Source organism: Balaenoptera acutorostrata, chromosome 3 (genome assembly GCF_949987535.1).
Source record: "Balaenoptera acutorostrata chromosome 3, mBalAcu1.1, whole genome shotgun sequence".
In the NCBI taxonomy this organism is placed as follows: domain Eukaryota; kingdom Metazoa; phylum Chordata; class Mammalia; order Artiodactyla; family Balaenopteridae; genus Balaenoptera; species Balaenoptera acutorostrata.
In genome coordinates this window covers 177887566-177915354 of record NC_080066.1, presented here as the reverse complement: position 1 = coordinate 177915354, position 27789 = coordinate 177887566, and the positions used below count along the sequence as shown (strand labels likewise).

The 27789-nt window shown below is 51.9% G+C and overlaps 1 protein-coding gene across 4 annotated transcripts in view; it reads left to right on the top strand.

Annotated features, from left to right (window-relative positions):
* Window positions 1-27789, top strand: part of BCL11B (BCL11 transcription factor B) — a 92406-nt gene that overhangs the window by 25430 nt on the left and 39187 nt on the right. For 2 of the 4 annotated variants that reach the window (XM_057543647.1, XM_057543646.1), the window contains exon 3: window positions 14786-15001. The exons of the other annotated variants lie outside the window; for them this stretch is intronic. In XM_057543647.1, the coding sequence (XP_057399630.1) occupies window positions 14786-15001 (216 nt within the window). The remainder of the gene's footprint in view (window positions 1-14785; window positions 15002-27789) is intronic. 4 annotated transcript variants of the gene reach the window in all.

Sequence of the window (27789 nt, the reverse complement as noted above, 5' to 3'; positions counted from 1 at the left end):
AGTTGGAATGCAGGTTTCTTCGGAGCACTTCGCTGCCCTTGAGTCTTTCTTTCCGATATCCTCCCCCCTGGTCCCCGGCTCCGAAGCCGCCCGGCGAGCTCGCCCCTGGCCCCGGGCCAGCCCTCTTCCCTGGCAGCGCGCGGAGATGGATGGAGGCGGAGACCCAAGGTCAAGGGCGGGGAGGCCGCGGGCCCGGGGCCCCTTTGTGCGCGCAGGGCCGCCTCTCCTCCACCCGCCGCCGCCGCCGCCGCCGCCCCCTCCCCAGACCCCCGGCGTGCGCCCGCGCTGGCGACCTTTCCGTGCGTGGGGAGTTGCATTTCAGGACTTCTGAAAACTCCTGCCAGTGGACCCCCCTTTCCCACCCGCCGCGCGCGAGGGGCGGGCCTGCTAGGCTGGGGTGGCACTCCTTCCCTGGCGTTGGTCCCAGGTCTTGGGGGCGCCTGGGGATCCCCTCTCCTCCTGCCGCCTATGCTCTAGAGGGTCCTGCCGCCCTCATCAACCCGCCTTGGCCCGGCCCGGCAGAGTCCCACAGTTCCCTAGATCCAGGTGAGGCCCGGTTGGAAGGTGCCTCAAAGAGTTCCCTTGTGCCTTTTATGTCCATCCCGGGCCAAAAGCCGTGTCCCAAAGTGGTTTTCTTTGGAGTTTTGTTTTGTTTTTGCGGGGGAGGAGAGGCAGTCTGCTTTTCTAGAGGGAATTCCTGGGGCTGGGATTTTAAAGCACCCAGGAACAAAAGTGTTTTCCCAATTGTGTGAGAATGGAACCCTTCACTAGAATGGGGCACAAAGCCTCCTGGAATTACAGGGAATTAATGTCAGTCCTTCTTCCAGCCTGACCTCTTACAATAACCCCCCCAAAGAGAATTTGAATGCAAATGGTCACCGTACTAGGAGTCGCTCTTTATTTTTGCTTCCTAAAAATTGGCCTCCAATTGTTTAAAGCACTCCAACAGGCCCTTAAAGACCCAGAAAAGCATTGGTTGGACGCCCAATGTATTTACCACAAAGCTCTTAAGAGAATGTTCAAACATTTCCCCAAAAGCTGTTGCTCTGGAAATAAAAATGTATGCTGTTTGCCTATAGAAGATTAAAAGTTTACCTTCACCATGACAGCTTTTCTAGCTAGAATTGGAACCATGTCTCTATTTTCCATTATTCAGAAGTAGGTCTGAACCAAGCAGAATATATTTGCTGTAACAGGAGTCAAGGTAATTAAAAAAAAATGTATATACATATATATTTATGATGTGGGCTGACCCCAATCATAACAGAACATTAATATGGCACTTTCTGTGCTCTCAAAGGCTAAAGTATTTTATAAACAATGCTTTCATGGCGTTTTGAGTAAGAGTTGATCTTAAAAAAATCTCAGATTTAGCTTACCCGAACTTTGAGCAGCTAGCTTTTCTGCTGAAGGCATTTGTCAATTTTTTTTTTTTTTGAAAGGCCTACGGAAAAGGTAACAAATTCAACACTTGGGAACTCAGAGCTGCTGCCAGTCCGGGACAGGAAGGTTTTCATATCTGCCTGAACTTGCTCGTTGATTTCTCAGACGTCCATTTATAACAGTTCTAACAAGATAGAATCTGCCTTTGAATATCTGTAAATACGGGTAAAGATCACAATCCGACACTCATAATGGTCCAAGACTGAAGAGGCAGATTCTCATGTTTGATTAATATTTATGTTACCGGATTCCTTTACAGAAAGAAACATGAAACACTAATTATGGGTGTGTATTCGAGGGGCCTCCTCTTGGGTCTCTGCAGTTCCTTTAGACGGATGTCCATTTCAGGATTTTTGGAGACCAGGTGTGTGTGTGTGTGCGGGTGTGATCATGTTTGGCTTGCAAGACAGGTAAACGTGTGATTGGCTGATTTAATGGCTATCGCGGGGAGGAGGAGGCTACCTTATTTCTGTTTTCTTTATTTTGACGGTTCAACAATGATAAAACTTATGAGTGATTTCTCCCACTAGTTTTTGGTTAAGGCTTGGGGCAGAGTGGTGGAAGGTTCTCGTTCAGAATTCTCGAAGAGAGCTCACAGCCCCTCTGGGTCCTCTCCCTCCTCTGGAGGACACACACCTTTCAGTGTCCGAGTGGCAGGTGGGCTGCTTTTGCGGCATGTTGTTTTGAGCCGTGGGGACAGGTCTGCAGGGCACAGGTGACTAGCCTTGCTTTGATCGGGAGCCATGTTTTGGAGATTTGATTGAGAACGGGGGATTTTGTCGGCTGGATCGTGTAGAAATACCCATGGAACTGGTAGCCACAGGGATCCCGGGGAGGCCTCCTCCAGAGGTGCAGTTAAGCATCTTCAATGTTATTGCTGTGAGCGATCTCGATTTTCTTAGAGGATTTTCTATGAGCATGGCCTCCAGGCAGCACCTGAGTCTGGGTTAGACTTGTGATCAGTATTAGCTGTTGCTCTTGTGCTGGGGGCCGTGTTGAAGCATCCTAGATGTAAGCAAGGACCTGCAAGTCTGAAATGGCTTTGCTCCTAAAAAGCGCAGGGCAAACCAGTTCATCTCTTCCTTTCTTCATCTGTAGAATGGGGCTATCCAATTGTTTATGCTCCTGCTGCCATCCAGATCTGAAAACAAATCATTCTGGAGGAGTGAAGTAATTGCTGATTGCAAAGACATCATAAAAGTGTAAACTGTTCTTGTTTATTAGTCCATGGGGGCAGGGTGACTAATTTGCAAAGGAAAGGAATCAAACAGCTACTTGTGTAGCTTGTCATTTTCAATGGCAGGGGGAAGAATTGGGAGATTTAGGAGCGGTGTGAGGGGCAGGACTTGAATTTCCAATTTAGGAACCTAATACCAATAGGAAACACCTCTCCCCATCCCCATTCATTTTAGGGAGCTGCCCCCTCTCCCTCAGCTCCTTGTTATTGTTGGGGACTGTCATGTGATTCAGAATCCTAATATAGAGTTGTTGTCCTTGACCTGAGTGCACCAGAAAAGGTATCTTTCCTGACATTTGGTGTCTGGCCCCAGGAGAGGAGTGGAGCAAAGGGAGTGTAGATTTGTGTTGGGGAGGAGTGCATACAGCAGGCAGCCTTTAAGTGCACAGTCTTGCTAAGTGCAGGTGAGGAAGGAACTCAGTGCAGACTGGTGAGGAAATTCTCGGTTCGCTATACCACCGCGTCACAAAGCTAACAAAAATTGGCATTTATGCCCACTGAGCACACAGCTGGCTGCACTGAAATGGTACCTTCACGGGGGAAATGGGAGGCCCCAAGTGTCCTGTTGGGGCTTCGTCTTACATTTTTGTTGCCGTTTTTCTTTTGAAGAGGCTTGGATTCTTTTTCCAGCAAATGCTGAATGACTTGAATTCGACTTTTAATAGGAATCACTTCTGGCAAGGCCCCAAACCTCTGGCTTAGTTTTGCTAGTTGGAAAATACGGATGCTTTCTTTACGTACGTATGTGGTCGGTTCACCCCAGGAGGGCCGAGACCCCAGGCTTGAGGGTTGGGGCCGGGGTGGGGGAGTGTGGCACTCCGCCTTCTCCACGGGGGACGCGATGGAGACCTGGTTCCCTGGCATCGGCGTGGGAGCTGGAGGGGGTGGAGGAGGCACGGCAGATCCCGTAGCCTGCGTTGGTGCAGGCTTGGAGCCAGAAGCTGTCTGGTGCTCCTTAATTGAATACAGATCTCAGTCAATTCCACGTGGGCATGCAAGGGTGGGCAGGGAAGGCAGTGAGATTTCCCCCTGGACTTGGAAGCTCGGGACCCCCCCCAACCCGGAGGGCCTCCTCGCCGTTCCCTGCACCCAGCCCACGTGGTTTGCAAAAGAGGAAGGCAACTGTGGGGGGCTGGGGACAGGATCTCGCAGCTCCCATGTAAATATTGTTTGTATGAACTGGGTTTTCCATCTTTTGTTAGTGGCAGCTCGTTAATTAACCAGCAGATTACTGCTGCCTTCTTTTGACACATGCATGTATTTTGGGGCTAAAGATTCTTGTTCTCCTAAAACTCTGAACGGAGCCGTTCAGAAAGTCCTCATCCAGGGCCGCCCCCCACTCCACGGTCCCCTGCTGTCCCCCCAGCTCCACCCCCCACCCCCGACTCTGTCCCCTCCTCCCCACCCTTCCTTCAACCCAAGTGGTCTCGTAGCTGTGTGGAGGACAGACGTTAAACACAGCTAAATAAATCATGTTTACGCTTGGCGCTCTTGGTAGTGAAAAATCTGTTGGCTGTTTTTACTTCCTTATTTCTCAGCATTTGCTTCCTACCTGTTTTTGAGCACATGCCCAGAAATAGTAGTTTTGTCAAATGAGGGGATAATGCCAGCCAGCCTCTCTTGCTGCCAAGGAAGCTGCTGGATTTTGCAAAACAGAGTGACGTTTTTTAAGTGACACTAATTTTTTTTTTCTTTCTCCCCAGAGAAATTAGGATGTATTGTAGAATAAGGGTATTAAAATGCACTTAGGGAACGGGAAAAAAAAAAAACCCACTTAGTCACCTGCACAGCACAGGGACCTGCGGCAAGCAGGCTTAGAAACCGTCTCACTTTTGTTTGCTCGGCCTGGAGAGCTGAGTCGGGTTCATTTCTGCCCCAAGACTTAATTTTCTCTGCCATTTTGGATGATGTAGTACAAAGATTTTTTTTTTCCTGTTTTCAGGTTGGTGTTGTGTCTGTTTAGTTTCGGAGGCCTCCTGAGCAAGTGCTTTTGCTGTGATCATCCTCTGAGGTGATAGCTCAATTCTTGTCCAGGTTCGGGGTTTGGAGCTTGTTGGGATTCTAGCTACACTATCGTTGTTTATATATAAGAATAGCTAGGGAGGCCTCCCTTCCTTTGGGTTTTTATCCATAATCTTGCTTGGGGGTATCTGAAAAGTCATTTTCACGACGTGATGCTGTTTGCTGGGCAGAGAATTACAGCCAAATATAGACTAGAGATTAAAAAAAATTTTTTTTAACAGTTTCAAAATCAAAACAATGGTACATAAATGTTGGGCGCTGCTTCCAGGAGGCTAGGCGGGTCTTATCAGGGAATCTTTGCAGTGCATTCAGTCTGAGGTCCAGGACATCAGCTCTGTTTCAGAGAGAGCCAAGGGAAAAGAAAATTACAACAAAATCAAAGTCAGCGTGCTCTGATTTCCCCCAATTTCTAATGGGAATACTCCGCAATAGAAATGATATTTCCATTGAGGACTGCACTTTCGGTTTCTTTAATTACATTAAATGGCGGTGTAAACCTCAGCTGAACGTAAACCCCTGTTACAGCGACACCGGGAACGCGTCTAGATTGAATCGCAAGGAGCAATGTTATTGGTGTTAATGTGCTAACAATCTTTATTAAATTAATCTGGCGGAGTGTTAATTTTTACAAATTTTGTTGTGCACACACTGTACGTCACTGTTGGTGTGTTAGGAAAGGAAAATGATTTCATGTCGAAGAAGAAGTAAGAAGGTGGCTGTCAGACGGCCCCCTGAGAAGAAACATTGGTGATTTTCGCCATCAAATGCTACCTGCGCTGAAAGGAAGGCTCACAATATGTATGTGAAATGCCATCTACCTACAGAAAACTCAGTTAAAGGAACTATTTTGTTGAAAGTAATTATAGGCCTGTTCAGTGTGTTTTAGTCAGTGACATTTCAGACTTGGCTTAGAAACATAAAGAGGCCATAGAAAGATTTTGTTCTTACGTGATGCAAAGCATTGAACCTCAGTGTTTTATATGTCCATTAGCAAAAGGTAAAAAGAAATGAAAGGAGAAGAAGAAGACTCAATCAACGGCAAAATGCAGGCGAGAGCTGGGTTTTTTATTACAATAGTAGAGATCAATTGCATGTAACTCTAATAAATGCAACTAAAACCAAAAAATGCATTTACACTGTAGCAGGGTTTTTTTTTTTTTTAATACAACTGGATTTTTTTCTTCTTTTTCTTTCTCTTTCTCCCTCCCTCCCTCCCTCCCTCTCTCCCTCCCTCCCTCTCTCTCTCCCTTCCTTCCTGTCTTCCTTTATTATTTATGTTTTTTTAAAACATCCTTGTAATCGAGTTAAATTTCTAGTCCATCTAAAACAAGGAGCTCCACTGGCCCTTGTGGTTGCATGTTCCCTTATTGCCCAGGTAGAATTTTATGGTCTGATCTTAAAAAAGGTCGATGGTGCCTGCATTGCTCAAATCCACAACTCCATCAACACCTGGAATTGTAATCCCTTTTCCTGCCTGCTCCTCTCAGACTGAGTCATCAGGGTAACCTCCTTGCTGGGCACCTTACTGGGCATTCCGATGGCTTGATGTTCTTTTCATTGGCTGTGCTGCCTTATTTTCGTTCTTAATTCTCTGGGGTTCTCATAGTTCAGACTTTGTCCTGTGGTTCCACTGTGCTCTCTGCACATGGCAAAGCCAGTGTTGGAGTTGGTGGGACCTGCAAACCACGACAACTTGTGAACTCACCAGTTTGTAAACAAATGTCAGGATTCGGTGTTCCAGGCATCCCTCAGATACCAGGCCCAGTGGATGCTGATGCGAAACAAAAATACGCCCTTAGTTTAAAACTCACTGTAGGCACCAAATCTGAAGAATCACCTCCTGGCTGATTTCCCTTCATGTGACACGTGACTTCTGTCTTGACTGTGGATTTCCCCCTCCCCCCTCCCCCCAGGCTGAAATGAATGGGGACATGTCTAAGGCCTGCCTGGCCAAGCTGGTCATTGGAGCTTGGCCATGTGGGAAAGGGCCGCAGGGTCCTGACCCCAAGTCCCAAAGTCTTCCTGCTTGAAATCCAAACGATTTAACCAGCTTCTGACTTCCACGTATAGACTGAGCTTTTTGCCCAGGGGTGCTTCGTGAAGGTACGTGCTTATACTGTTTGTGGCTCCTGATGCAGCCCAAGAGAAGATTCCTTGAGGATCTTGCATACATTGTGTTTTAGGGCAGGAACTGCTGAAGATTGAAGCCGCTACCCAGCTTCTGATCAGAAGGCCCAAATCAGGGGGAAAGGGGAAATTCCTCTGCTAGGTATTGGTCGGCTGTTTTTGCTGGTGAGATTCACAGAATCTGTCAACTCTGGTTTGTCCTTGGCCTCTATAGATTGCGTGGAATGCATGCAGGCATTTTAACATGCCCACATTGCTGATGGATGCGTGAGTGTGTGTGTATGCATATATGTGCAATCTCTCTATAATAGATGTTCATGCATACATTTTTCTAGCTAGTGAGACACATGGTTTCACCTTCTGTTGTCCCCAGGCCTGCCCATTCCAGGATCGTGGGCCCCAATTTGGCCGACCCTTCCTGCTGAGGTCATCCCAGAGGACTCATACCTGTTTATCTGTGTGTGTCTCGAAGCCACGGTGCCTAGGCCTCACCTCCCGGCTGGAGAACAAGTGATTGTGTGTACTGGCATCCCAGCAGTTCAGAGAGCTCCAGGGATTTCCCCGAAAGACAGCAAAAGGAGAGTTGAAGCTGTGTACTTCCTCCTGCAGGTGCCCACTAGGGGTTGGCATGGTCAGCCCAAGTACTTGCTCAGCTGCCTCCATCTTACCCCGAAATGGTTCACAGAATATGGTTCAGCCACACCCTGCCTCCCCAGCAGTGCCTGAAATTTCCTCTGCTCCCTTATTGGACCTTTTGGAAGGGCCAGGGAAGGTTTTGGAATCTGTGATGTAGCCTCACTGATCCTTGGCTCAGGGCGCAGGAAAGGGGATCTGCTGCCCTGGAGTATTTCAGCTGCTTGCATCTTGAGGAAGTTGTGGTTGGTAGTCATTGGAACAGGTGCTTTTGGACCTGGCCAGGGGGTGTGCATGTGTGCCTGCTTCTAATTGCAAGATGCAGCTGCCCGGGAGGGTGTTCCCTTTTCGAGCCCTGGTGGAAGGAGGAAAGCGGGTGTGGTGGTGTTTTTGGGGGGCAAGGTTGTTCCTGTGCCTCGCCTCTCCCTTTTCTGGGATGCATTAAATGTGCCGCGTATTCACCGTGACAGATCTCAGGAGCACAGGAGGTGGGAGGCAGACAAGGGGGAGGTGGCCTGGCTCGGGGTATCGGGAGGGCTGTGCTTCTGGCCTCCTCTCGGTGGCCAAGCCTTCTTGAGAATGTGGGTGCAGGAAGATGCCCTGGTGTTAACCCAGGGCTCTGGGCGGTCTCTGGATGGGCACTGGGGGAGTGGCAGTGGACCTGGCCTTAAGCCCAGAGATGTTCTCGCAGGCCTCCCTCCTGCTGCCCGGCGCTGGGTACCCACGGTGTTCCTAAGCCCGGCCAGGCCCAGGCTGCAGTGAGGGAAGCCAAGCAGCCCCTTCCACCTGCATCGGAATCTCCACCCTCCCAGGCAGGCCAGAGGGCTGCTGTTTGCAGCGTGCAGCCTCAGGAAAGGCATGGATTGGAGCTATGTGTTTTGTCTCTCCTGTAATGACCGTAAAGGAAGGCTTGAAACGCAGCTGTGCAAACCCCGTGAGACCTCATTTCTCCTTTTCCTTGCTTCTCTTCTAAAGGACCTTACACAGGCACCCCCAAACCCAAACCTGCTGCAGCCAGGGACACCTTGGTGGGTGCTCAGACTTGCCTGACTAAATGTGAATCCAGTAGTGGGAAGTGGGACTTGGAGAGCCGCAGCTCCCCATAGGGGATTTTTAGGTCCCCCAAACGCTCTGGTGCAGTGACCAAGCCATGTCCCCACACCCACGCATCCTCGGGGCCTGCCTTGGGGACCTGACTTTGGGCTTGCAGGTTCTCACGGCGACTCACTGCGTTCACTTAAAGCCTTGGATTCCCCTTCTGCTTTGTCTTATTTTATATATATATATAGTGAAATGAAAAACAAGTTCTAGTCTTCGCTGGTTCCCAGAGCTTGGTTATGAAAAACTAAGAAAAAGACATGAAATAATACCTGTGGAGTGAAGGAATTTATTTTTTGAGTACCCCTCCCCCAGGACCCTTGTAGCTCGGAAATTGAGTAACAAAGAAGACTCCTTAGAATCTTTCTTCTCTATTCCCACTGTCTCCCCACTCTCTACCCACCCCTCCCCAGTCCCCCCAAAAAAGGGAGAGAGAGAAAGAGACAGATGATGGAAAGGCCTGGGTTTATTGGGTAAGTATCCACTGCCTGTCTCTAAGGTAGCGCTCTGCTTCTTTCAAATAGGAAGTTGCCAAAATGGATGTCATCGGCTGCTAATTAGATGTATTTTAACCGCAGGATCGTTTTACTAGCTAATACTGTTATTATGTGCTTCACCGTGAACCTGTGGTGGAGCTTTTAAAATAGGAGCCCTAGCAGACAGCTCATGGAGGCTGTTGGATTGATGGAGCCCTTTCCCTCGATGGCCCTGCAGAGGCCCAGGCCGGACCGCGTGCTAGAGTCTGAGTCTGCTCACCTTCTCGAGATGGACCTGTTATTCCCTATGACTACTTTCCTTAGGTGTTTTGACCAGGGTGTGAGTCCAGAGGAGGCCCTGAGCTCTCCAGGTTGGAGACCCCAAGAATCACACCCCCTCCGCCTCTAGATGTCATGGTCCCCTGCCTTTGGGCCTCTGGACCAGCCTCGAAGCAACAAATGACCACTTGCTGCGGACATGCCAACCCCAGGCCATATCCCCACTACGCAGTGCCCCAAACAGGCAGGCCAGAACCTCCATCACTGGGTTTTCAGGTCTAAGCTGGCTTCCCTCCATCTTCTCTCTCTAGCAAACCAGAAAGAGTCCCAATTTCCCATCGGGGTGCGGGGAGGTGGGCTAGGGTCAGGATCAGGATTCTTCAGTGTGAGCAGAGCATTTGACTTCATGCGATTTCTCTCTCTTTCTCCCTCCCTGCTACCCCCTCCCGCTTAATACATAATATTTTTATCATCCTTAAGACAAAGTAGCTGGCAAAATATTTAAGCGATCGAAAGAAATGTTTTTATTTGCCCGCGTGCGAACTGGGTTATCTGCCTATCTTGTTTATGAAATTTGGGGCTGCCTTTCCTGCAGTCTGTTCGCCTCTCAAATCTTTCCCGGCTCCCATTTCCATATTTCTGCGTGCATGTTCTTTGTTAATCACTTGGCAAGTGCTTATTTGAATATTAAAAATTTCTTTAATCATCAAAGGCAGGAGCACAGTCTCATGAATATTCATATTTTCCCCCTCCTCAGACTGGAGTCTAGTTCATTACCCTGCAGTAAAAGCCAAACAGCCATCAATCGCCCTCATTACAGGCTCTGGCGTTTTGATTGGCTGCCTGCTGCCCAGAGCTTTTTTCTAATTTTTTTACTTTTTCCTCTTCTCCTATGAGCTGTCTTGTACCTGCCAGCAGCACTCCCCCACAAAAAAAAAAAAAATCAACAATGCAAGAATAAATTTCTCTGGTTGAAAAACAACTCTGCAGACTTGTCAAACAGACCTCGTGGTTTGCTGCCACCGAAGTGGCCACCAGCACTACCTGCCCCCCACCTGCAAAAAAAAAAAAAAAAAAATCGAAAAACCAAATCAAACCACCAGGAAAAAAAAAGGTGGGGGAGGGGGAGAGAAATTAAATAAATAAATAAAAAGGAAGAAACTTGAGCCTCAGAGATGAATATTTGTCAAGAGAGTTGACGTAAGTCTCATTTGCATAATGACTTTGTACTTCTGCATTAATAAAATTTGCATATGAAGCCATGTTAATTACTCCTGATCATGCTTTTTGCATTCATGCATAGTAATTTTCTCCGACTTGTGAGAATTAATGTCTTGGCGTGGGGGGAGGGGGCGCGGGGACTGTCAGGTTTCCTTGCCAGTGGCCCTCACTCACAGGCACTCGCTCCCTGTCTGTCTCCCTCCTTGATCTATGACTCATTTTTGCACCATCAGTAGGAGTTCTTGGCTTAAAAAATGTATCCATTGAAAGGCAGCAGTAGGGAGAAAAATATACATCTCCTGCACAGTGTATTCTAGAACTCCTCTTGCTAGCTGGGAATCTGTAACCCTCCCATGTGGGAGGGGACACCGAGGATGCAGCCTTGGGAAAGGCTCGCCTTCCCCTCGAAACCAGGCTGGGGCTTTTCCAGGGAGTTTTTTGTGTCTGCATCAGTCCGTGTGGGCGTGTTTGCTGGGTAGTGCGCATGTGTGCAGAGTGAGACAGGACCATCTGCAGGGCCCCTCTAGAAGGGAGATGGCTGGTTACAGACTCCTGCAGAATGGAGGCATTCAAAATCACCCGGATTTGGAGCTTAGGAAGCATTTTAGGGGTCTTAATTTTGGTCATTTTGTACCTTTCTGTACGGATTGCGTAGAGCGAGAGTCTCAGCTCTCTGAGCCTTGTGGTGTTGGACACCCAGCCTCAGTTTCCTTGTTTGTGAGAGGAGGGTCCTAATAGCTATCTGACAGGAAGGCTGCTGGGCTTAAATGAGATGACATATGTAGCCATTGTTTATTTCTTTTTTCCTTTAACCAAAGTGAACTTCCATGATAAGGAATCGAGCCAGCCGGGATTTTATCTTTAAGCCACCTGGATCCCACGTAAAGCTGAGGTGGCGTCTTGGCGTCCCTCTGCCACATACCTCGGTGCACGTGTGTCTGTTCCAATTCCAGAGGGGAGCCGGCCTAGATCTCAAAAGAAATTGCCTTTTTAAAGGAGTGCCTTTCAGGGCTTTGTGGGGACGGGTGGTGGTGGCCTTTGCTGCCGTGCTGTGGGGAGGAACCATAGGGAGTTAGGGAAAGTTCCAGAATGGAAAATAAATGAAGGATAGTGACGGTTATTGGGTGTTTACTAGAAGCCTGGCTCTGGCCAGGCGTGTCCTGACCTTCCTTCAAAGGCGAGGCTCTGAGACAGTGACTCAGCCCGGGTCACGCGGCCAGGAGATGGCAGAGGAGGAGACGGACATGGGCCTCTCTCCGAGGCAGCGTGGCCTCTGTGCTCTGGGCTTCCTCGGGGTCACAGGGTCTCAAGGCCTCTGTCAAGTGTGTTCTGGATTCCCTGGCTGCGCTTTTCAAGGCAGCCACCCCCAGGGCTGGGAGGTGGCCTGGGACAGGTGCTGCAGCCAGAGACAGTCTTCACGTTGGGCTTTAAAAAAAATTGAGATAAGAGTCACATAATGTAAAATTCACCAGTTTAAGGTGTGCAGTCAGTGGTTTTGAGTATGTTCACAATGTTGTGCAGCCGTCACACTATCTGACGCCAGAGCATTTCCATCATCCCCCCAAAGAAACCCTCTACCCTTTAGCCCTTACTCCCCCGGCCCCGCTCCCCGGCCCCTGGCAGCCACTTCTCTGCTTTCCGTCTCAGTCTCCGTGGATTTGCTCTTCTGGACACTTCCTGTCATCATACAATAGGTGGCTCCTGGCATCACCTTGGGCTTTTGCAGCTTCAGAAGAGTGTTTTTGGAGTTCCACCTTTGGGCAGTGCTCCGGCTGGGATGAGGGGACCTCCCCCAGGGCAGAGGGTCCTCTGAGAGCACCCTGAGGGTCCTCTGTGGGCAGCTTAGGATTGGAAGCCCCTGACCCTTGCTGCCCTCTCCCCTGCGTCCACTGAGCCAGTCCCTGGAGCAGGTGGGCTTCATGGAGGCCGGAAGTCTAATGAGGCCACTCAGAAGCCCCTCCAGGGGGCGGCCCAGCCCCCCACCCCTACCTGAGTTGGAGGATGACTTTTTGCCTTTACAGACTCTGGCCTAACTCAGCCCGACCTTTGCAGAAGGAGAGGGGTGCGGCCAGACACGCCCTTTGGTCCTTCCTCCCAACCACGGACACACAGGTTCTGCACCCTTCCGGCGGGGGACGGCAGTTACCTGGGCATCCTGCTGGTTTTCTCAGCCATGGTAAATGCTGGTGGCTGTGCTGTGCCCTCACCCAGAACCTGGGGGCCCGGAGCTGTTTCCTGCAACCTCCAGCGGCCCGACTCAGCCCAAGGACCCTCAGGCTCCCTCCCACCCTCCCTGTCAAGATTCTGGGGGGCCCTGGTTTCTCCACCCCAGCTGCAGCCCCAGGCGGAGGCAGGGCACATCCAGGCTTTGGAGACACACTGGGTTCGAGCCCAGACCTCCCCGAGCCTCAGTTTCCCCCCTGTGGAATGGGGGGTGGTCTTCCCTGCCGAGTGGGCTGTTTGTGGTGAGGTGAGCCCAGCTCCTTGTGGTAGGGGCCCAGCACAAAGCCGCTGTCACAGTTACGATGACCCGGAGCCTTCCATGGTGTGAAGCGGGGCTGACGTGGTTGACAGGACGAACATGCTGTGTCCACTGCTGGGGAGTTTCAGGCAAGGACCAGCCAGGGCAGGCTTCCGGGAGGAGGTGGCCGACATTGGTCTCAGGTGCTGACCTTTCCTGAGGGCCTGCACCAAATCTGGGGCACGGCCTTGCGCTCAGTGTCTGTGGCTGGAACAGCGCATGAGGTCTTGGCCACACCTTCCAGGGCTGTGTCATGGGCTCAGAAATGGCCTGAGCCCCGAGCCTAGCCTAGCATGAGGTCTTCATTGGCCCAGAGGGGCCAGGTGCTGGCGGTGGTGTTAGCGTTGGCCTCTTGGCAGGACATGTGCAAGTGGTCCTCAAATGCTCTAATGCCCCCCGTCCTGGATAATACCCGTTTTGGAGAGACAGGGGTCACAGAGAAAGAGCCCTGGTTCTGGAGCCAGTCAGCCAGCCGGGGTTTTGGTGGGGCTGGCTGCTGGTGTCTGCAGTTTTCTGCAGTCATGTGGTCAGTTTCCTGGTCTGTGCAGTGGGTCTCTGAGCCCTGCCCCCAAGGGCATGCTGGGAAGCTCACTCACGATCAAGATTGATAGGCTGCTGACTCAACGGTGGGCTTGCAGGGCCCTGTGTCTCTTCCGGAGGGGGTACTCCCTCATGGGGGCCGTAGAGTGGGCAGATCCCCACCCCTGTAGACCTGTGCGGGGCACTGACAGCATGGGGGTGCGGGGTGGCATCCCTGGCAGAGCCTGCCCGGGGCCCAGCTGCCCGTCATCTTGTTGATGTTTTCCTTTTGTCTGATGCTTCTCCGCTCAATTATTTACCCAGGGAATTTGGGCTTCTTCACTTGTGGTTTTGGCAAGGGCTTCACACAAATGTTTTGCCCTGGTGGTCTCTTAGCCATTTAAGATAAACGGCCAAATCAAACGCAGGCCTTGCCGGGGAGCCCGGGCGAGCCGTAGGGCTGGTGGAGACAGGCAGGCCCCTGGCCCTGCGCTGTGGCTGTCAGACCCGGGAGGTGTGAAGAGGGGTGCTGGGCAGTGCCAGGGCTTTCTCGGGGGGGCGGGGGTGGTTCAGAGCCGTCCCACAGGCCTTGGGGCTTGGGTGCTGCGTGTAGGTGTCGGTTGCTGAGGACTGTGGGCCGGAGGGGGCACTGGCTGGCGGTCCTCCGGGCTGGAGGCTCAGCAGTGCCCAGGCGCTGGGAGGTGGCCTGGAGGTGTCCGAGGCCTGCACCAGCAGCCCATCCTGATAGAGCGAACAGTGGTGGCCTGGAACTTCCTGGGTCTTCCAGAGGGGGGTGGCCCAGATTTGGGGAAACAAATCCCCAAATGGAGTCTGCTCCAGAACACTCCAGAAGTCCCCACCTGGGGAGACCTTCCTGGGATCAGGGGCCCCCAACAGCTCCTATCTGTCCCAGCCCCGGCATTAGGCCTCCTGGGATGGAAGTCTGGTCCCAAGACAGCCCAACCTGGCAGCTGAGGACGTAGGAGCCCCTCAGGCCCCACCCGCTTCCCTGACCCCTGCCCCTGCCCGAGTCCCGGCTGCATCCCCCCTCCCCGCCCCCGCCAAGCCCCCCACAGGGGCTGGCACCCTGAGCCCCCCACCCTGGAAGGGCAGCCTGCAGCCCTCTGCCCCGGGCCCCGTTCCACACCCTGAAGCCCTTGCCCAGTCCAGGGTCCGACTGACCAGCCTTTTCTATTGTTTTTTCTCCAGGGCCGTGCAGGCCTGCCCAGCTGCCAGCGATGGCCCCCATAGCTGCTTCCTCCTCCCACCCTCACACATCTGTGATTACTTCACCTCTGCGTGCCCTGGGCGCTCTACCGCCCTGCTTCCCCCTGCCGTGCTGCAGCGCGCGCCCTGTCTCGGGTGACGGGACTCAGGGTGAGGGTCAGACGGAGGCTCCCTTTGGATGCCAGTGTCAGTTGTCAGGTAACCGACGGCCGCGGTGGGGGCGGGCTCCCGGGGATGGCGGGTGTGCCCTGGGCAGGGCTGGCGGCTGCCTCTCCCAGGTGGGCTGGGGCGAGGTGGGGACCCAGGGGAGACGTGCAACCTGCACCCCGGAAGGCACTTTTGGGGAGGCGCCGGGGAAGTGGCGAAGGATGTGGATAGAACTGTGCCCGGGTGCCCTGGTCCCCATTGGTCAGGAGGTCCCCCCGTGCCCCCACCCATTCTGAGGTCTCACTCCCAGAACGCCTTCCCCCAGCCTCCAAATTTCATCTCTTTGGGCTGTTTAGCTAAAGTTTAATTGGATAACGTTTAACATCTGAGGTTTTCTTCTGCCCTAGCCACTGCCGCCCCCTCTCCCCAACCCCAGCCAGTACCCTCACCCCCAGCTCACGGCTAGGAGAAGATTCTTTGGTTGTCTGTGTACATCCCTGGAGCCGTCCAAAATGCTGAGTTTCTCTTTGCGAGAATGTGTTGCCCATTAACTTTTAGAAAAAAGTTTTCTCTGAAGGGGCCTGTTAGCTTCGGCTCTGGGAGGGAGTGAAACATTGTGGGGTGTGTGTGGGGAGTAGGGGTAGGGGGCGGGGCTGAGCGCCCAGCTCCGGGTCGGGCGTGGCTGCCCGTTATACAGATGGGCAGACAGGGCAGTGCGGCGACCCGACCTGCTCTCTGTTACATCCCTTCTCCCTCCCCAGACAAAACGCAAACTCCTGCTCTGGCCTGGGGTCCCTGGAATTTGCAGGCAGGGACCTCTCATTGCAGCCTCTCCTGCCCAGTATCTTCGCGGAGCCTGATGCGAAAAGCACTGAGGCCAGGGGAGCCGGGACGCCGACACAGACACCGGTGGTGGCGCGTGTCCTGCAGGGGCCAGGACAGGAGAGGGATGGTGCCGAGCCGGGGCAGATTCCATGTCCCTGCTTTCTCACCGGGCACGGGGCAGGCTTTCTCTTGACTCGGGTGGTAAAAGGAAGGCTATGTTTATTGGGCAGGTTTTGCTTTTAATTGAAGCCGTCCCAAGGGATGGTCCCTGTCAGAGCCACAGATCTGCAGAGGGCCACAGGCGGCCCAGCTCCAGGGTCAAGAGCTCCCCGGGCCTTCCTGCTGGTGGGGTTGGCCTGCAGCCTTCAGCACCCCTTGCTGTGACAGATCGTGACGTCATAGGTACTGGGCTTGTGTCTTGAACGCACAAAGCAAAGACTGAATCACCTGGGAAGGAGTCTGCACAGCTTACAAAGAAGCCGGCTCCCTGCCCCGGGCTGCCCGGGTGCCCACGGTGACTGGGGCTCCGGTCCCAGCCCCGTAGGTCTGTGCCGTGATCCCTGCTTGCTGGGTGTGGGATGCCGGCTCCGTCTGAGTCGCTGCCCCGCTCTAACGGCTTCCTGTAGTTAGTGCTGCAGCCCGGCAACCGCTCGGGGGGCCGCACTGTCACAGATCAGCCTGAGTGTTCGTGACTGGACTCGGTTAAGTGCTGTGGTGAGGGAACACGCTTTCCCTGGCAGTGGAGTGCCTGGGGCTTTGCTGAACTTTCCGCTTTGCTTAACCTCTGGCTCTGCTTAGGAGCTGTGGTCCCGAGCGGGAGCTGTTACACCCCTGTTTTACAGATGGGGAAGCAGAGGCTCGGGGAGCGTGAGTGGCTGGGCCCAGGTTGCAGAACTGGGATTTGTTGTCAGGATGCCTCCCGACAAGGCCACCCCTCTTCCCGCTGAGCCACATGCCTCTGCCTACATCCTGGGGACGTTCTCACCCAGTCACTCTCTCAGCCACAGTGCCACCCGCTTCCTTGTAGGGACCGTGAATCGAGGGCCTGCTGTGTGCTGCCTTGTGCTAGGCATTTTGTGTGCGTTCTTGAACTTATTCCTCACGGTCACCTTAGGAGGTGGGTTTACTGTCCCCACTTTACAGATGAGAAAATGAGGCTCGCCTTCATTCGTTCACTCACTCATTCATTCATTCATTCATTCATTTTTTTTTTTTTTTTTGGCCATGCTGCGCGTCTTGCGGGATCTTAGTTTCCCGACCAGGGATCGAACCTTGGCCCCCAGCACTGAAAATGCGGATTCCTAACCGCTGGACCGCCGGGGAATTCCCCATTCATTCATTCTTGTGCAAACCACAGTGCAGTCCATCATGGCAGGTCCCAGCCCTCCTGCAGCTTGCAGTCTGGTGGGCCGGGTGGTGGAGTGGGAATGGGGACCTGTAGGGAGGGGATGGAAGAGCAGAAGTGGGGTTTGATCCTGGGTCACTCATCCTGCACCTGCTTCACCTTTGGCGTTGACTCACCTGGCTTAGAGGCCTTCCTTGATTTTAGAATTTGATGCCGTGAGGGCTCAGAGCCCGTGAGCAGCCGCTATGCTTGCTGGCAGTGCTGGGGAGGGGAGTGAGGTGGGGCTGTGTCTATTCCTGGGGTCCCTGGGACCTCTCCTGCTGACCTGCTAAGGGGCCGACTCTCAGCTTCCGACGCTCTAGCCTGATCGCCGGCACTGATCTTTCATCGATGGGTCTGCGGTAATTAGGCTGCACCAGGTTGTGCCATCGTATTTTCAGATCAGTTTCAGTACCTGAAAATGTCCTGTTCCAGTGGTTTTGGTCCCTTTGTGGCTTCTGTCCCTGGCACTGGGCTGTTTGCTAAAGTGTTTTTAGTGCCTGTTTAATTAGTAGTTTGAATGGAGTCATTAAATTCCCAGTAACCCGTTAGGAAGAAGCGGTCCTCTGTCAAGATGGAAAGGGGCCGCCGTCCTTACTTTGTTCTGTCCCTTTTCGGATCCGGATGCACTGAACCTATCTCTTCAAATTAATACGGAAAACCCTGGTGTAACCGTGTTTCACGCAGGTTAATTGCATGCCCGTGAATGCATTTGAGGTTATTTATAGAAGGATGTGATTTTATGGGGGAGAAAACCACACAGGTATGTGTGTTTGTGTACCTTTCCGGCTGGCGGCATCCCAAACAGCCCCGCCTCCCAGGACCCCAACCCCAGATCTCCTTCTGATGGTCACAGTGGGAAGGCGGGGTCCCCTTTGCTTTTTGACTCTGTTGAGTTGGGGGGTTCCTGGAAACTGAAACTTCTTCCCTGAGAAATTCCACGTAGGAACTTCTCCAAGGTGCCCAGGGAATCAAAAGTCTAAGGCTGTGGTCTTGGCCTTTACTCCACCTGGCCGGTGACCTTGAATAAGTCATTTCCCCTCTCTGGGCCTCAGTTTCCCCTTGTGTAAATATATATATATATATATATACACACACACACACACACACACATACACACGTGTGTGTGGTACATATGTATCATTTAAAAACGAGGCTCCTCATATTGATCTCTAAAGCAGAACATATTGATCAGTTTCGATTACTGAGATGCCAGGGATGCCTGGGTATGGGACTTGGCTGGGGTTCCCAAGGCAGGGGTGGGGTGTTCAGAGAACCACTCGGCTTTGGACCCCTGAACCGTGCCCTATTCTGAGGTTTCTACCATTGGGAGGCAGTCGTCAGAGTATCAGACTGCGGGGTGAAGGCTGCTCAGTCCTGTATGGCTCTGTGACCTTGGACAAGTCGTTTCCACCCTCTGCCTCAGTTTCCCCACCTGTAAAATGGGGGTCATTGAAGACTTGTTCTGAGGACTGGCTGAGGTCATACACGCCAGGTGCTGAGAACAACGCCTCTTGCTGAGCGAGCCCTCCAGACATTCTGACTCATGCATGAGCAGGATGGGTTTCACATCATTATATCATTACCTGCTCGGCTCTGTTTGGAATCAAGCTGGATCCCTAGTTTCCATTCTTAAAGGCATTTAGCCTCTTGGCTGGCTCAGATCATGTACCAGCATTGGGAAGTGGAAAAGGAACCGAGAAACTTCATTGCATATTTAAAAGCCACAAATGGTCATCAGCCATAATGATTAATACATGCGCTTGGTGAAGTTCAAGGTCTTCAGCAAGAACGCACAGGATCCCGGCTCGGGGAAGTGAAGTGTTTGGATTTAATAGAAGGAGTCAGTTGCAGTCATTAGTATATGCTGAAATCACAGGGCAATCTTGTAAAGTTAAATTCAATTTACTTTTCTACTGAAATTGTGCTTGCTGTGTTATTTAACTAGTCTGGGGTTTCTTGGCATGGGTTAAAGGGACAATAAAGATAAAAGAATACCTGTAAGTAAATAGTAGGGTTTCACAGTAGAATCTGTCGTCTTCTCCTCTTTCAATTATATCCCAGTGTTCATTTTGCGTTGGTTTTTATAACCGAATCCTTCCAATGGGATGCCGTAGCTTAGACCACCCTAGCTGTGGAAGCTTGATGCAATTAATACAGTCTGTCTGGAAAGTGGTCTTATTTCTGGAAGTTTTATGTTAATGATATGGTCTGTGCTTTGCACATTTCATACCAGAACAAGAAGCAAGCCGTAGTTTCATTTCAGTCTGGGTTTGATTGACACTGGAGGATCAGTGGGCAGCCGCAGGGCGATGTGGACCAAGATGGCAACGCTCTCCAGACCCCTGCTGGTGCATGCCTCCAGTCTGGGGCAGGGGGTGCAGAGGCGCTCCGGTGGGGCGTGGGGGCCTCCATGGAGACCTTGGAGGGAGGCGTGAGTATGGGGTGAAGAAGAGAAGTGAGTGTGGGTGAGTGTGGGTGGACAGAAGCACTCTCTCGGGGAAGGTTCCAGACACGCCCTTGCCTTTCTCCTGATTCTGCAAAGTCGCATTCCTTGTGGGGTCTTTCTGGGCTCACCAGGTCCCAGGGGCCATGGTGGTTGGATCGCTGTGGAGGAAAGGCTTTCAGGGGAGTTATTACAAATTTAAAGAGTCATCTGTACGCCCTGCGCCGGTGTCTACATCGTGCAAGGGGCTGGTGGTCCAGCTTATCAGTGGTTCCTGGAGTCTGCTCTGGTGTCTGCTGGCTTCTTGGGATCACGCTGCTGCAGAGGCTGCCCTTGACCACCTGCCTTTAGAACCCAGGCACCTCCTTCAGTAATTGGAGGAAGTGCCGGGAGAGGCCATGGAGTGCTGCAGGGCTCCCGGGATGGAGGGTGGCAGGGCTCGGGTGGACTCCAGAAAAGTCCCCTGTCCGCCAGAACTGCAGACTCACATCTCCTCCAGCACCACCGGGCGCCAGACGGGGATTGGGGGCCAGAAGGAGTGCGAGGCTGCCTAATGGGGGGCAGGGGCACCTACCCGCGTGACTGTCCTTAGATAAAAGGGGGGTCCCGGCAACATCCCGGAGTGGAGACCGGTGCAGCCTCACCAGATTTCGTTTCCGTCTCCAAGCCGGCCCTTCAGACGTTCTGAAGGCAGAGCTAAATCAAAGAGTTCTGTTCAAATCCGCACAAGATGTTGCTGTTTTTCTGCTCTGACAGGAGAGGCATTTGGAAGTGCAGTTTCTTTCTTTCTTTCTTTTTTTTTATAGCTGTCTTAAAAAGGAGTTTGGCTGTTTAGCACAGCTGGTGCTCATTACATTATGCACTGGCAATAAAATAGCATGTGTAATTAATTTTTAATGCAGCGCTGGGTGCAGCGCTTTAAAGCAGTTAGTGGATGTGAAGAACCAGCACTGACCACCGACATCAGAGATCTCAGAGCAAGGCGGCCACGTTCTGCAGCTTGAAAGGGAATCCGAAAGGGGCAGAGGAGGCTGTGCGCCCTCTCCTTGGATGGAATGGTCCAGAAATGGGTCCGCCTCTGCTGACCTGAAGGCTTGAGTTAATTTTAAACGATCTAGGATCATGGGTCCCGAGAGATCATCTCACCCAACCCCTTCATTGTCTAGATGGGGACACCGAGGCAGAGAGTGGGGAAGAGACCGCAAGATGTGTGTGGCAGAGCCGGCTGGGACCGAGTCCCCCCAGGCTCTGCCCACTAGGCTGTACTGCCCCTCTTGAGTTCATATTGAAAACTGGAGAAGGAAATTCATCGTCTAGCTGAAGCCACGTGAAACGTGCAGTTAGATTTGGCAACGGATAGAAATTTTGCTTTGGGGAGCCCTGTACCTAGCCTCTCGGACCCCCAGTTTTGCCATCTGCAGTGGGGACCTGCCTCTGTGCGTCCCAGGTTTGAGACGTTCTGTGGTTGTGCTTTGATCGCTGGCAGCTCCATCTCTTCTTGGGCATCTCTTCTGTGGCATGGATTTATGCTTGAACTTAAATACCATAGTGGACACATATTGGCGGAAGAGCTGCAGGCATTGTGGGAAGCTCCAGAGATGGGACCGTGCTTAGTCCTTGTTCTCAAGGTGCACGGGTGTGAATATGTGACCCTGGGCCAGCCACTTTCTTTCTCCAAGCCTCAGTTTCCCCATCTGGGAAATGGGGACACTAGAAGTATCTGCTCTTGATCCCTGCCTTGGAGGGTCCCCTGATGGGCCTCCACTCTGGGGTGGCCACTGCTGATCGCCAGCACGTGGGGAAGCAGAGGCAGAGGGAAGTGTGGGGGGCAGGAAGGAGAAGGCTGGGCTGTTGAAAAGCCTTGGGTACCCCGTACCTCGATGATGAATTGGTTGCCATCTCTTTGAAAGTCCTGCCTGAGAGGTTTTCTTAGCATGAATGAAAGAGGAGGAAGGCCCACCGCCATCACTGCTGCTAAGACTTGCCGCTGTGTGTGAAGGGTCTGCTAGTTCCCAGCACTGTCCTGGGCACTTTGCATACCTCACTCAGTCATCCGTTGTCATAACACCTGTAAGGAAAGGCAGCTCCATCCTTTTGCTCATGAGGATATTGGGGCTCAGAGAGGCCAAGCAATGCCCCGGGGGTCACACAGCACACAAACAGCAGAACTGAGATCGGAACTCAGGTCTGGCCAGCTGTGAAGTCATGTTCTCGGCTCTCCCTTCTGGCTTCACGTTGGGCTGCTTGGTGGCTCAGACGCGGGCAACAGGAAAGCAGCTCACCCGTGAGGGACCAGACTACACTCGGACACGATCCTGGGAGAGTCCCCTGCGTCTTCCGTCCTTCACCGATCGTGCTGGTGCCTGATCTGGGCTGGACGCAGGGATCCAGGAACAAGCTCCCTGGGGTCTCTGCCCTAGAGGAGCTCACGGCAGTGGGGGAGCACAGAGTGCGAGGTACACGCTCCGTGATGCCTTTCTCTGCTTAAAGGAAGTTAAACAGTTGGGCTTGTGGGAGCTGGGAGGGCCCCCGAGGACCACTGGGGTTTGCCTGATGGAGAAGGTGAGGCTGGCCGAGGGGACAGGCTTCTTCCAAGGCGTGGGTCAGTGACAGATGTGGGTGTGGGTACCTGCCAAGAGGGGTCCTGCTGACCCAGTGAGCCTTCTGTAGCCCCGGCTGGCCCCTAAGGGGTCTGAGTTGTTAGTGACTTGTGGGGACACAGAGTTTTTCTGGACCCTCAGACCACCAGAGGGAAGTTTTGACATTGAAGAAGAGGCCTGGAGCATGGGAAAAGCTTTTCTCATCAAATCAACCTCAAATTCCTTCACATACCAGGTTGACTTCTATCCCTATCTTGGTCTTCCCAGTGCTTGGGCTGGCCGAGCCCTCTCGGTGCTGGTGAATGATGAAGACCCAGAAAAGGTGTGTTCATGTTTGTGAGAGCAAGCCGAAGAAATACAGGGAATGCTGTTCCCACCTCATTTTCATACACAGTTCCCTAGAAGCAATTTCTCCTCCTTCAGGAGAAACCAACTTTTCATCGTCCTTAACAGCTGGAGGTGTTCTTTGTTGCTTTTTTGGTGGGAGGAACAAGATGTACTTGACTTTTCAAACCCCAGGGCCGGTCAGGGCAGAGGGGCTGTGTACTGTACATATTTCACAATCAAACCCAAATAGTCTAAACCATGAAATAAAGTTTATCTAAACATAATCAAGGCTGGCCAAGTCAATCCAAAAAGCGATGGGAAGACTCCCTTGGCGGGCAAGGGTCCCTCTGTGTGGGGTTTAGCTGCCCGGAGCTGCCCGGCGTTATACCTGCGGGGAATCACAGCCTGCCCGTCACTCCCACCCCCTCCTTGGGTGTTATTTAATGATAACCAAGAGCCCGGGGTGGGGGTGGGGCGTGACCACGGTGTGTGGTCAGGGTGGGTGATGCATCGACCGTGATTTCCTCTCCCATCAGCGTCTTTACACTCAGCAGGGGGCCACCGGGTCATGGCCTGGTCATCATTTTTGTGTCCCCACTGTGCATCAGGCTCTCTGCAGGGGCCTTCCCACACATGTAAGCTTCTCCCTTAGGAAGGCAACCTATTCTGTAGTTCACAGGTGACGAGACTGACCAGAGAGGTGATGCAACTTGCCCGGAATTGCACAGCTGGTAGACGGCAGAGGTGGGATTTGAACCCAGGTCTCCTCGGGTCTGGGAACCACAGCCTGCTCCTTTTCTTGCTTTCTGGCTCCCAGACTGCCCACCTGCTGGCCTTCTACCTGGCAGGTGAGAGGGAGAGGAGCAAGTTATGAATCACAGAGCAGCTCGGGGAGATAAGAATGCCTGTGTTTTATGATTTCAGCGGAAGGGATCAGAGAGCTCGGAACTTCTCCAGGGAGGTTAATGCAAAAACGGAGTCACTACCTGCAGAGACGGGGCAGTTGGAGTCTCTTCATAAGCCCAGACAGTTTTAATGATTGCCTTTGTTCATAAGAGGTGAGGAGTGGCTGGTGGGACCAGGCCCCCAGGTGCCTGAGTTGCCCTTGGAGCTGTATGTAAGCAGTGCTTTCTGACGCAGGCGCCCTCGTCTTGAATTTCCTTGTGCTTTATTAACCAGCGCCTTGTTTTATTCTTGCTTTACTAGTAAAGGGAACCACTGCTTGAGGGCCCACTGTGTGCACGGGCTGCGTACGATCATCTGCACCGATTCTTTCTCGCAACGGTTTGAGCCTATGTGTGCTGGAATTTTTTTTTTTTTTTTAATCATGGTAAACTATGCAAAACATGAAGTGTACCATTTTAACCCTTTTTAGTCAAGTTGCATTAAGTACAGTCACATTGTTCTGCTACCATCACCACCATCCATCGCCAGCACTTTTTCGTCATCCCAAATGGAAGCTCTGTCCCCATTAAACACTCATCCCACCCCCTCCACTGCTCCAGCCCACAACCATCATTCCACTTCCCGTCTCTATGAGTCTGACCCCTCGGGGGCTCTCCTATGAGTGGAATCACGGTCTTTTTGGTGTCTGGCTTGTGTCACTCAGTACTAGGTCCTCAAGGTTACAGCATGTGTCGGAATCACCTTCCTTTTTATTTATTTCTTTCTTTAAATATAATTTTTATTTTTTGTTGGAGTAGAGTTGATTTACAGTGTTGTGTTAGTTTCAGGTATACAGCTAAGTGATGCAGTTATACATATACATATATTCATTCTTTTTCAGATTCTTTTCCCATAGAGGTTACACCTTCCTTTTGAAGGTTGAGTAATATTCATTGTGTGGCTGGACCAGAGTTGATCCATTCATCCTGTGATGGACACTGGTTATTTCCACCTTCTGGCTACTGTGAATAGTGCTGCTGGGAGTGTGGGTGTACGCATAATAGTGGGAGACCCTGCCTTCAGTTCTTTGGGTGAATACCCAGGGTGGAATTGCTGGATCATATGGTAATTCAAGTTTAACTCAATGAGGAACCGCCCACATGTGTCCCACAGTGTCTGCACCGTTTCACATTCCTTGCCAGCAGGGCTCAAGGGGCCCAGTCTCCTCACCTGACCGTTGGAGTTTACACTTGAGGACCCCGAGTCTCAGGGTTGTGGACACCAGCTGGCCCAGGTTATGTGGTTAATAGGCCTGAGCGTCCGGGGTGGAACTGGCCCCCCCCGACTCAGGCTTGGTGCTTGTGGCCCTGGTCACGGGCCAGTGTCTTCAGTTCCTTTCAGGGTCTCTAACATCAATCTCTCTTGTAAATGCTTCCCCACCATGGCCCCGTCTCCCAGATGCTGGTTTTTGGCTGTCAGCTAAACATTTCACTAGCCTGAGAGTTGAGGGGAAGAAAATTTTGCGAATGGACAGTTTTCACTTTCCTTCCTGCTGTGTCCTCAGGGCGTTGATTTGGGTTCAGTTCAGCAGAAAGTGTATTTAGAGTGGGGACACCTGGGGGCAAGGTTAGAGCTGGCTGGTGTCCCGGGGCCTGGGCTGCCCCTCTCTGAGCCTCTCCTATCTGCCTGTGCTTGGGGGTCATCATGCCAACCTTGCTAAGATGTCAGCAGGGCTGTGCGCCCTCTGAAGGGGAGAATCTGCTCCTGGCCTCTTCCAGCTTCTGGTGGCTCTGGGCATTCCTTGGCTTGTGGCCGCATCCTTCCCGTCTCTGCCTCCCTGGTCACGTGGCCTCCTCCTTGGGGGTCTGTCTTCTCTCCTGGATAATTAAAAGGACAATTGTCATTGGATTTAGAGCCCACCCGGGTAATCTAGGGCGACATCTCAGATTCTGAACTTAATTATGTCTGCAATGACCGTTTTTCCAAATAAGGTCATAGTCACGATTCTAAGGATTTGGTTATGGGTGTTTCATTTCGGGGGGCCGCCATTCAACCCACGACATACTCCTTCCGGGATTGTGAGCCCCTCCAGGCCAGGAACCCCAGTTCGGTGCCCTCTGTGAACTCCTGAGGTCTGGGACAGATTCAGGCGCATGCGGGGAGTCCCCCAAATGTGTGGTGGGTTGAACTTGGAGCTGGTCTCCGGTGGAATGGCCACATGTTCCTTTCCCCAGGAATTCGGTGATTCTCAGACGCTGTCACCTCTGGGCAGCACTCAGACCTGCGTGGTTTACGGAAGGCTGTGTGCCCCCCTCCCAGTCCCCTGTGCCAAGTCAGAACACAATTATTAACAGAGAGGCGGGTGGCTTTAAAAAAAAAAAGTCTGCAATGATTATTATGAGAAAAAATTAGTAGAGTTGAATAGAAGCTAAAAATAGCCGGACACATACTTGCCTATAATCTACTTTTTTTAAAGAAAATATAATTATTTTTGTAAACCGGCTCTGAGAAGCCAGGGGTATTTTTAGTCTGCATTTTCTAAGACGTCGAGCATCTTTTCAGGAAGATGCACGTGTGTGATGTCACCACGTCAGGGTGCGGCAGCCTGTGGAGCAGGGTGGGGACGGGGGTGGGTCAGAGGGTCAGGAGCCCCCATTTGGCCGTGCATATCTTTGCTGGGAGGATAGTCCCTGAGCGGCCTGACTGTGACCACACCTGGTCCACTGGGAGGACTGAAGCTGGTTTAACTCCGGGACCAGGAGGGTCAGGGCTTCCCTCTGGGCGAGGCTGTGATGAGCCGGGTCTGAGTGGACCTGCAAGAAATAACCAAGACTTGAGGGAAAACATTCCATGGCTTTTTCGTTTGGAGCAAAACATCGCCTCATGTAATATTCTCCCTGGTTTTTCCCATTGCCTCTGCCAGGTCCTTGGGCCTGGCACAGACCCTGTAATAGGAGGCCCTGTGTGTTTGTGTGTTAATATCTGAGTGTATATTTGTGTGGGTGTGTATATGAATGTGTGTATTTGTGCATGCATGTGTATGTATACACATGTGCGTGTATTTTGTATGTATATGTGAGTGTGAATGTGAGTGCATGTGTTTATATGTCTGTACATGCATACGTGTGTATGTATATGTGAGTGTGTATGTATGCATGTGTGTGTATGTGTATGTGAATGTGTGTACTTGTGCATGCATGTGTATGTACACGCATGTGTGTGTATTTTGTACGTATATGTGAGTGTGAGTGTATATGTGAGTGCATGTGTTTATATGTCTGTACATGCATACGTGTGTGTGTATATGTGAGTGTGTGTATGTATGCACGTGCGTGTGTGCGTATGTATACGCATGTGCGTGTATTTTGTACGTTTATGTGAGTGTGAGTATCTATGTGAGTGCATGTGTTTATATGTCTGTACATGCATACGTGTGTGTATATGTGAGTGTGTGTATGTATGCATGTGCGTGTGTGTATGTATATGCATGTGTGTGTATTTTGTATGTATATGTGAGTGTGAGTGTATATGTGAGTGCATGTGTTTATATGTCTGTGCATGCATACATGTGTGTATATGTGAGTGTGTGTATATGTGTGTGTGTGTGTGTGCGTGCGCATGTGTGTGTATGTGTGTGTGTGTGTGGTGGTGTGGAAGCACTCTCAGCACAGAACAGGGCCCTTCCCCGCCCGCACCTCCGCCCAGGGCCGGGTGTTTATGGTGGAGACACTTCTGATTATTTTTCTTCCCTGAACTTTGCAGTTCTTCCTGGATTGCGGTGCGTGCGATCGTGTTTCAGCGCTGAGGTCCGCTGAAGCCTTTGAGGGCAAGTCTCTCTCTGGGGATGAACTGGCCTTCTCAGTACCTTCTGGGGGAGACTGCAGCCCCTGCCCCACCCCAATCTCAGAGGGAGCCCGCAGTTCCCAGTCCGGAAAATCTGGCCAGTCCCGTGGGTGCCCTGCCCAGGAGAGTGTGGCGGGGGGGAGTGCCAGCTTTGCCTTTGGACGGCTGAGTTCAAGTCCCGACTCTGACAGGGGTGCTTTGCTAAATGCTTACCGTGGGGTTCCATCCTCAGCATCCCTCACCCCAGCTCTGTGAGGAAGGCACTGTTATCCCCATTTTACACATTTGGAAACTGAGGCAAGTCTGACTTCAGAGCCCTTAACCCCTTGATTAGACTTTAGAACTGTCCCTGTTACACTATACCACCTTCAGCCGCAGCTGGTATATGAAAGGTGGTGAACGGTAGCAGGTATGACTACACTATTTTTATTGTTGCTATAATTATTATCAAAATTCTTACCATTGCTGTCTCCCTGGGTGGGGGTATTCCAGCATCCACATGGCTTTCCCCCTGTGGCCGAGTCCCGCC